We start from the raw sequence: 10,218 nt of genomic DNA, 5'->3' as shown, positions 1-10,218 counted from the left end.
CACACTGATAAGTAGCCTCCGACCTGTTATAGTAAAGTTATCTGTTCTCACTTGTTCCATTCAAACATGAATCAGGATGTTTGGACTAAACAAACCACCAGGAAATCATGCAGCGATGCATTTATAAAAATGTAATACAGGTAGGTCAGCTCTTCCTCTAAAGCCATATGAAGACTGCTGATCCACCGCAGCGGTTTGGCCGTAGAGGAGGGGGTCGTCTTCCAATCCAAAGGTTTGTGAACTCCACCTGCGCTCGTGTCAAAGTGACATTGAATAAGACATTAAACCCTGATTTGCTCCTGTGGGCAGGCCAGCACTGGTCCCATTGATGTGTCAGCAAAGAGGTGAATGTGGCTCATCGTGTAAAGTGCTTTTAGACGGGGGGGGGAAATACACCATTGGAGTGATTTATAATTTAGCAGTGACGCTCCACCTCGTCAGTAGCGAGAGCGGCACATCGAACATTCACTATGAGACAATATATCTGCTTCAGGGGCTGGAGTGCATTTAGTTGGGGACCTTGACCACAGAAGTCTGTTGCTTAGTTTCCGTGTTATTAGATCTACTCACAGCCGTATACTGCACTCTATTAGCACACTTTCAACTAATCCAGAGGTCTTTGAAGTCTCAGAACCAAGAGACAGGTCTGATTGACAGACGTGATGCAGCCCAGTTACATTATTTAAAACGACTTTTCATACCGTTGGGCTATAGGTTCACTACAGCTCACATGCTTGAGCTAAGCCGTGAACGAGCGGCACTTCCACACTCACCTGTCTCTCTCTGAGCTGAGGTAGCAGACCAGGTGACACGCCCACAGCAAGGGGCCGGCGTAAGTGCTGAGGGCCGTTAAAAAGATGGCAGGCGCCTCCACGTAGCTCTCCAGTCCCACAAAGCCCACCGAGATGTCCACGGTGCCGATGTTGTTGGAATTGCCCTGCAGGTGCAGAAACAGATCTTTTTTAAGCATTGTCAAGGTGCAGAAGTGACTTCTCAGACTGTATGCAAAAAAAAAAAAAAAGATCTCTGCATGAAACTTTCTAAGCACTTCAGACAGTTAAAGGAACTGTTGGGATTTGCTTTATCATCATAACACTGCTGGTGACTTCCTACTGGTTGTGTTTTCCAAAATATACTAAAAACTTAATTCCCAGTATCTCTTCAACAACTTAAAAGTGCTCACAGTTAAATATGAAACTTTTTAAAAACTTGCATTCTGGTCTAATCTCTGCAAAACTACTCAGAGTTCAAAGCCGTGAGTATAAACACAAACAAGACGTCCGTACAGCATGGATAGTCTTCACTCAAATGTAATAACAAGAGGCAAATCAAAAAGTTTGGCTAATGTGCTGTAATACTGAAATCACCTACTTCTGTCCTGCCAATAACTCAGACTCCAGAGAAACGCCGCCTTGCCTCATCACATCTTCACAGCAAAGAGCTAACTTCATTTAAAGTTTGCAATGTTTGTTAGTCTGCCTCCTCCATCTGCGTCTGCACGAACGCACGGGCAAAGAAAAAGGGGAAAATCTGTGGGAAACGGCTCAGATCAAAGACGGCTTTCTTGTTAAATGTGAATGCAACGATGATCCATATGCAGCAACACATCAAGAAATGGTTTCTTTCCCTTCTGCGCGCACGTCTCTGATCACAGAGGAAGAAAACACTAACAGCTGGCTCCCATTTTAAACAGACAGCAGATATCAGAGGCTGCCTGTGGATATTTGCTGCTTGCTTCCTTGGTTGAAATCCCGCTGTGATCTTCCAAATGTCCTTTAGAGCCATAAAACAAACACACCAAACACAGAGGTGATAGAAGACTTTTTTTTTTTTTTTTTTAAATGGAAAAACAAATTTAAATTTCAGACCAAATTGAATTTCATGAAAGGCGTCTGGGAACAGAGACCGGGTCAGGCGGAGCTTTGATGGAGTCCACATTATGCAAAAAAAAGAAAATATGGCGAAACAGATTGGAAACGTTTTCATCTGAGAAGATTTTCCACTCGTGGCAATGGCCACTTGGTCCAAACCAGAAGACGCTGAAGAAGAAAGAACTGCACTTAGATTAGATTTGCATGTTCAGCACTTCGGCAGCAATAGATAAACATCTGTGAATGTGTCCCATTCTGGTCTGATGCAGGATTTTAGCTGTGTAACAGTACGTGTCTTTGCTAGGATGTTATATTTATGATGAGCCAGTGTTTTTTTAATTGGTGAAGACCTGGACCGCTGCTGTAGTTAAAGCTCAGGTGAAACCTGTAGGTTCCTCCCTGAAGGACATATAGTCTGGATGGGAACAGATGTTGCTCTACAGTCCTTTAATACTCTATTTGCGTGGCTTTGATTGTTCTTTTATTTTATTTTTTAAAGATGCATCAGCAGCCCACACCACGGGCCAGCAGAGCTGCAGGCTGTCGGTCTGCTGATAACAAGCTGGATGGTCCCTCTCCCCATAATCACCAGGACATGACCAAGGCTTCTCCAAAGAGTTTAAAATCTTAATTAATCTCACAGAATAGCTCTACTTTGCCCAGACCACTGGTCTAGAGAGGAAGGTTCAACTTTTGGTTCCTTGCGTGATAAACTTTAACCTGTATCTGTGGACTGCATGATGGTCTGCGGTCACAGCCAGTGATTTATGGAAGTGTTCCTGAAGCATGCAGTGACATTCAGCACGAATCATGTCTCTTTCTTGACTTAAAGGCCCAAAAATCACCTGTCCACCGAAATGTATCTCCGTTTCTCTGAAAGTTTTAGGATCATAAACTATTGAGTCTGAGATTTTAAGCCTTTGAGATTTGTGACAGTTTCACAACTATTAAAAAGCTTTTCAAAGCCATGCAAGCTTCAATACTTTTTTCCGATACATTCTGTTCCTCTAATGACAATGTTTTAAAGTGAAAACACATTGGAAAAGTTTTGCATTTACACTGCGACATTTTGAAACCACTGTATATTATGTGATTGGAAGTTTAAAACATCAAGTGCAAAGCTGATATGCTGGGATCAATGCATCAGTGGGATAAAGCTGTGGTATTTCATCCAGGAGAGAACTCAGCAACAGCCTATAAATGTGTAAATAAGGTAAAACGGAAGAGTTTCTTAGCTTTCGTGTGAGGTTTGCACTGTGTTATGGTTTGGGTGAACTTGTAGCAGTGAAGCGTCCTGCCATGATAATCAGGACAGAGATTCATTTGTAGACGGTTACTGTAATGGAAAACATCATGAAAAGTGGTGATTTGCTCCTTTGCGGAAGCTCATTTCTGAAATGTAAACACCTCCTCGCATGCCTTATCAATGATCTGAGCCTGGGATGATGATAAATCCTCAGAAAATCCACCAGGAAGCGGTGAGTTGTCCATCACTCCCAATGAAGAAGACGACGGCTAAATACTGACAGCTGAGGGAGGTGGAGGAAAAAAAAACTCTCCTGAGAAAGTTAAACTGTTCAGTGATATGATTTTACTTTCCAGTGACACTAACAAAGTCTGCAGCTGAGGTTACCTGGAGTATTTCCCATAATCCTCCTTGCCTTTTGTGCGTCGGGCTGCCAGAGAACAAGGACACTTTGAGAAGTGCAGCTTTCTGCCAAAACTTATAATGAAGCTTCTGAGCAGAGCAGCGGTTTTTCTGGACTTTAAACATCTCACGGCTCCGATCTGCTCGCAGCCCAGAGCTCACCAACCGACTGTAACTGTACTCGCTGATGACATTTTAATTGAGCCTAATTTTGATTATTCTGGGCAACGCCAGGTTTTGTTTCAGAGGGGTGAACCTAAACGGCACGTGCCGCCACTTTACACATCCATTACATGGTTTATAGCTGCGTCGAGCGCGTTATGACTCAGAAGTCTGTAATTACACGCCTGGATGCATGGAGGGGAAAATTGTTTGGTGGCGGCCTATTCCCGAGCCCATCACGGCATTAATGACCCCCAGGGTGGCGAGGGCTGTTAGGCAGTCAGAGGCTCCGGTGTTGACGGCAACACGCAACGGATAAAGCAAACAAGAGCCGCAGGTAGAGGTGGAATCAAAGGACAGGCGTCACATCTGCATCGACACAGCAGAACACTGCCACAGCCAAACAACCAGCGTGCATGAGACTGTGGAATTGTGTGCATGCTGATTTATACAGCAGACCCTGTTTCTTCACTGTTGATAAACAAACACCCCCGCCACGAACGGGCGGCGGTATCAGTTTACCAGCGGAGAACGCTCCTCAAAACGCAGCTCGTCTCCGTTATTAAATTACAAATCTTTTACAACCACGTGTTGAAACTTCAGTGTTTTTTGTTCTCTTACATAAATAAGAAAGGTGACTGGTCTGGTGACGCACAGACTCACACAACTTTTGAATTACACTCCCACATACTCCAAAAAGTTGGTACGATGTGTAAAATGATGAGAACATGAAGTGCAGATACACTGAATGAGTGGCAGGTACCTGCAGATCCTCCGTGAGGCGAGTGTAACCTGGATTAATCCATTATAAATGCTTGACTCATTTAATTCCCTGCAGCAAGCAGCATTTGGCTTCGTTCTGCTAATCTTACACCGGTAGCTCATGATGCGATAACGCCACAATGGACAAATATGTGAATCGATCTGAAAGCTGCAATGCTGCAGCCGCGCTTTGCATTTCATAGTTTAATAGGTTTTAAAGGTGACTTCAGTTAAATGGCAATGATTGGTTTTACTGCGCTAATTAACCTTTTCAGGCAAGAAACCATATATGGCCACTTCCAGCCTTTTCCCGTTTCCTGAAAACTGTTCCTGCTCAATAATAAATACTGATTTCATCACACAACACCCCACAATGACAAAGTGAAAAATGCCTTCTTTATCAAATGTATCAAAAATGAAAAACTGAAATTCAGTCCTTTTATTCAGTATTTTGTTGAGGCACTTTTGACAGTGACTACATGATGCTGCCACCGCCATGCTTCACCAGAGGGATGGTATTTCTTCAGATGTGACGCTTGGCATTCCGGCCAAATGGTTCAATGTTGGTTTCATCAGACCAGAGAACCTTGTTCTTCATGGCCTGAGAGTCCTTGAGGCGCCTTTTGGTAAACTTTAAGCTTTTAAAAGCCCACTTAAGGGAGTCCTGCAGAAACGGTTGTCCTTCTAGAAGGTTCTCTCATTTCCTAAGATGACGTTGGAGCTCTTTCTGTTGGGTTCTTGGTCACCTCCCTGGCCAAGGCCCTTCTCCCCTGATTGTTCAGTTTGGACGGTCAGTCAGCTCTAGGGAGGGTCCTGGTGAATGATGGAGGCCACTCTGCTCTTTAGGACCTTCAATGCTGCAGCAATGTTTCTGAACCCGTCCCTACATCTGTGCCTCGAATAATGCTGTCTCTGAGGTCTACAAACAACTCCTTTGACTTCATGGCTCTGTTTTTCTCTGCATGCACGTTCAGCTGTGGGACCTCATAGATGGGGGCGTGCCTTTCCAAAGCAAGTCTAATCAATTGAATTGACCGCAGTCAAGTTGTAAAGACATCTAAAGGACGATCAGTGGAAACAGGATGCAGCTCAGCTCAGTTTTAGGTATCACAGCAAAGGCAGTGGATACTTATGTACGAGTGACATTTTCGTAATATAAAATAAATTTGAAAAAAATTCCGGAATCTTTTTTCACTTTGACATTATGGGGTATTGGTGCGTAGACTGATGAGGAAAACAAGGATTTAAGTCACTTTGGAATAAGGTTGTAACCTAACAAATGAGGAAAAAGTTAGGGGGTTGAATACTTTGCTGAGGCAGTGTACATCTGGATGGGAGATGGACGGCTGTTAAAGCATGCTGTTCTTAACATGAATCCTGTTGCACCCTCTCCTTTCTCCTGAGGTCGAGGTGCTGATGGTCCCAGGCCTCGTCTCCCCCACAGCCTCCTCCAGCTCCAGCAGGAGACCCCAACCTGCTCCCAGACTAATCCTGAGGTATAACCTCTCCACCCGACCCCAGGGCCTGGTCCCAGTTAGAAACCAGGGGAAATCCTAACCAGATGACCGAACCACCTCCCTCAGAGCGCCCTGCGACGCCCACCATGCCTGCTGCTTGTGTCTGTGAGAACACGTGTCTGTTGCCCACCTGAAAGTAGAAGAAGGCCTGACCGAACCAGTAGTGCATGATGGTGGTCTGCGCCGCGTCGTAGTGCAGCCTCTTCCAGATGAACTGAGCCATCAGGGTCTGGATCAGCAGGCAGCAGCACAGCACCGGCAGGTTGTGCGCACGGAACAGCAGCGACGCCAGCAGCACCAGGCCGCTGTAGATCTCCCACAATCCCCTGCTCTTCAGCTTGGCGTCCGCCGTGATGATCTGCGATCGCAACAGGTCCTTGGTGCCCGTGAAGAGGATGCCCAAGACGAAGACGTAAACGAAGCGTGCCTCCACTGTCCCCCTGAAACAGACGGAGGACAGGCTGTGTCATTTTCACCTTTCACAGCGAGGCGGTATCGATTTTCTCCCCGCGCAAACCTTCAAGCTCAATATTCAAGTAATTGTAGCGAGTGACTCTGAGAGGCAGACTCCTGCTGTATCTCTCCACTTGTTCAGCAATTAAATGTCAGGAGATGGATTTTGGAGTTCGAGGAGAATTATGTAACCCAGCTTCTTCCAACGACTTAACACGATTCCAAGGAGCTCAATAAGATGCATCAAGAAGAAAAAAAGAAGCTTAATCAAACTTGAAGAGATGTCGGTGCTGGGTTTGGCTCCGTCGTCTTAAATTAACAAAAGAAAGAAACAAAAATAATGGGACGACGTACGTTTCCTGGCAGAGGAGCCGTCGCAGTAACACACGTGTGCTTCATGCACATCTCAAGGACCTTTCCTTATAATAGGCTTCCAGAGTTCACTGCTTTAATTAAATCCTTCTTGGCGCGCGTGTTTGACAGGATTCCCCATATTACTGTGACTCATAACCTGTCCTTCATTCGGCATGCAGGGTGTCAATGTAACGTTAATAATTAAAGCCACGAGGCTGGGAACAGTAGGACGAGCTGCAGGAAAACACACTTTTTCACACTCGTCGCTTTGTCTGTCTCTGCCGCTGCACTGTCATTTAAGAAACGATGGCATAACATATTTATAGTACATTCTAAGGTCACGTGACACCACGCCGCGGGTGCTGCAGCTCGTAACAAAACAACACAGACTGCATGTCAATCCTGAAATTTGCTTTGAGAATTAAAGACGGCTGAGGTGGAAAGCCGGGAAGTTCCACATGAATAATTTGAGTCTTTTTTTTCAATGCCATTAATGGCAGTGAAGGATCTCGGCTCACGGATTCATTATTCAGGCAGCCTCACCGACCAGACTCCTGCTGCAGCAGGTTTGCTTTTCCTGCTGGATTACACCGACTCTGCTGTTTCCTCCTGCTCAGACAGGCGCCGCCGCGGCCAGACGCTGTAGTCTGTCACTTGTTGTTAACAGAACATCACTCCCTCCACACCTCTGACCTTGTTTGTTGTGTGGTCAGAAAAGCAAACGAGCATCTCGGCGTTGAGTTATCTTTGTCTCCATCGGCTCTCCGGCTCGCTGGGGTTTTTTTTCTTTCCCCCCACCTGTTCTCTTTTTAATCACTCAATCACTTGTTCATCCTGAGACTTCTCCTGTCCACCAGAACAGACTCCGGGTGCTTTTGTCTTTATTCTGGAAAGTGGCAGGTTGTTGTGCTTCTCTCCTTTCCCCTCTGCGTAACAGACACAACAAACCACAGAGACGAGCTTGTCGGTATCGCGGAATAAAAGTCGTTCCTCTGTCTCTTCACCCGAGGACTGTGTGTTTGCCAGTGTGTGTATTTATTTTGTTGTGGAAAGCTAAATCTGTTTAAACATTCACATTATCGAGACTAGCCTAACAAAAAGTCAACAAAAAACCCCCATGAGGAGGATTTGCACCCTTCAGGTAAAGACTGTTTTCAGGTGAGCCAAACAGTAGTTATCTGGAGTTCCCATCTTAGACTGATGCCACTTCCCCAAGTTAACGTATTTGCTAAGTTCTGGGTCATTTTGACTTTGCGAGTCTCTTTGCGTGTGCTATTTTAGAATTTTTGAATTACAGATTACAAGTATTCATACAGTTGATGCTGAATGTAAAAGTGTTTTAACTACAATAACGTTGGTGCAGACATCACAAAGTTCAGTCAATACAGTCAGAAGCTGCTTTATAGCGTTTTTTTTTTGTAGTGTAACCATCAGTTGCTTTGAGAGGATCCTTCTCTTAATCCTGCATCAAAAAGTAAAAAAACTGGTTGTCAATACGAAAATAATAATGCAAGTAAAGATGTGTTTTGGAATTCAACCAATGCATAAGTGCACCAATGCAAAAACGGATACACATTAATATTACAATGATATGTTTCGGTGGTGTATTGAATCCAAAAAACTACGTATAGATTTTTAAATGCAGGGTGGATTTATCAGCACGGCGGATTGTTTTGTGACTCAGCTTCCAGGTTGCTGATGGAGCTCATCTTGGTAGAGTGGCAGCTTGACTTCCTCTCTGGAAGAAATGGTCGTATAAGTTACAATTTTGCCACCTAGTGGTTAGAAGGAGGAAACACACTTTTTTTAAATAATAGCAGCTGTTTTCTTTTAGTTGCACAAAATGTGGTTCTGCTGGATGTTTGATCGAGACTTTAAAACAATAAAAAAGACTTCAGTGTATAAGACTTCACAAAAACCAGTGCTGCATTTTACTTTATGTGAGGAGAAGTATAAAATGAAATTAAAAAAAAAAATTACCACAGAAAAAACAATTTCAGCTTTTTTGTGTAATTGTACAAATATTATAGCCCAAATATATAATATATTTAATATTTTATCTGTAGGGGATGATTATCAGAACACTTTAAATGATTTACATGTTTTAGTTTATACTTAAGAGTGTAGAAACCATGTTTGGGAGATATTCCTTCTTTTTAGATGCTCCTGCATGTGAGTCAGTTTATTGGATTTTTCTAGTTAATGTTGTAAAACAAACAAAATCAGTGTATGAATGTAATTTCACTGCACCACAAGTAACAATTTCAAACTTAGAAGACACTGATGAGAGAAGCGTTTGAACAGATCCGGTGTTCTATACCAATACAAGTGATTGAAGCAGCGTAAACATCGCTGCCTTCGTACTCCCACATCTCCACTGGAATGAACATTTGGTATTTGACCCATCAGATTGAGCCAGCCTCGTTTAATATACTAGACAAATATCAAGAAGAAGATCTATCTTTCAGAGAGAAGAAGAAGGAAGTCAGTGATAACTGACATGGAAACTGCAGGAAGTAGCGCTAATGTTGCGCTAAGAGAAGAGGAGACAGCTGGAGGCAGCGTGGAGGTGGTCTGAGGGCGGGACACTCGTGACGATGGTGAATACCGTCGACTCACACAGCCGCGCTCCCAAACCTTCAACCGTCAACACTGCCTCCACCACTCCCAGCGGCGCTGCAATGTTTGGCCGCGATCCGGAAGCTTCCAGTAGACACAGAAATGTGGACTGATGGAAGCATAGTATGTAGAAAACAGAGCGCTCTGTGCATTTCATGTCAAACATAGATTAAACGAGTCCTCAGAGTCCAAGTAAAGAGAGAGTCTGAGTTACAGCTGAGGTTCGCCTAACGCCCTGTTTACAGGACAACGTTTGAAGCAACACCACAACATTTTGAAAACTATCAAAATCGCAATAAAATCACAATAATCTGCATGTTTAGATTTCCTAACATTTTGTCCTGATTTGATCTCGGTTTCCACTACACCTGTTATCAGACTTCACAGTCAGCGGAGCCACAGACGTCAGGACCTTACGTATGTCCTGTGGTGTCAAACGGCAAGTCTGTGTTTCAGATCTCAAGTTACTGAAAGGTTAAAAACAAGTTTCCATGAACTTGTCTTCTAAAAAGCTTACACCACAGAAATCCCTCTACCAGCTAGTAAATTATTTATATACCCAAAAAGTCCCAAATTGAAGCTTTAAAGGAAAAGTGCTTTCGATTATGAAGGCAATTCATTTAGTCCTCATTCCATTTAGGCATTCAGCACATACTCGTATCCAGGAGGCTTCAGCGAAGAGTTTTCCCATTCACCCCTGCTCTGTAATTAACTTACACTTATTAATGTTGGTCCAAAGAAGAGAAGAAGTAAATTATCCTTTATGTAACAACAAAGAGCCACCGAAACCTCCATGAGACAAGCGAAACAACAAGATGCAGGATCCCGTCTC

At 43.9% G+C, this 10,218-nt stretch overlaps 1 protein-coding gene across 1 annotated transcript in view; it reads right to left on the bottom strand.

Annotated features, from left to right (window-relative positions):
* Window positions 1-769: 769 nt before the first annotated feature.
* Window positions 770-10,218, bottom strand: part of LOC115402247 (GPI ethanolamine phosphate transferase 2-like) — a 68,578-nt gene continuing 59,129 nt past the window's right edge. The window contains exons 11-12 of the mRNA XM_030110763.1: window positions 6,091-6,400; window positions 770-937 (exon numbers count right to left, since the gene is read on the bottom strand). Coding sequence (XP_029966623.1) covers window positions 770-937; window positions 6,091-6,400 — 478 coding nt within the window. The remainder of the gene's footprint in view (window positions 938-6,090; window positions 6,401-10,218) is intronic.

This window comes from Salarias fasciatus, chromosome 2 (genome assembly GCF_902148845.1).
Source record: "Salarias fasciatus chromosome 2, fSalaFa1.1, whole genome shotgun sequence".
Taxonomy (NCBI): domain Eukaryota; kingdom Metazoa; phylum Chordata; class Actinopteri; order Blenniiformes; family Blenniidae; genus Salarias; species Salarias fasciatus.
The sequence above is the reverse complement of the archived record's forward strand: the minus strand, read 5'-3'. Positions and strand labels throughout refer to the sequence as shown.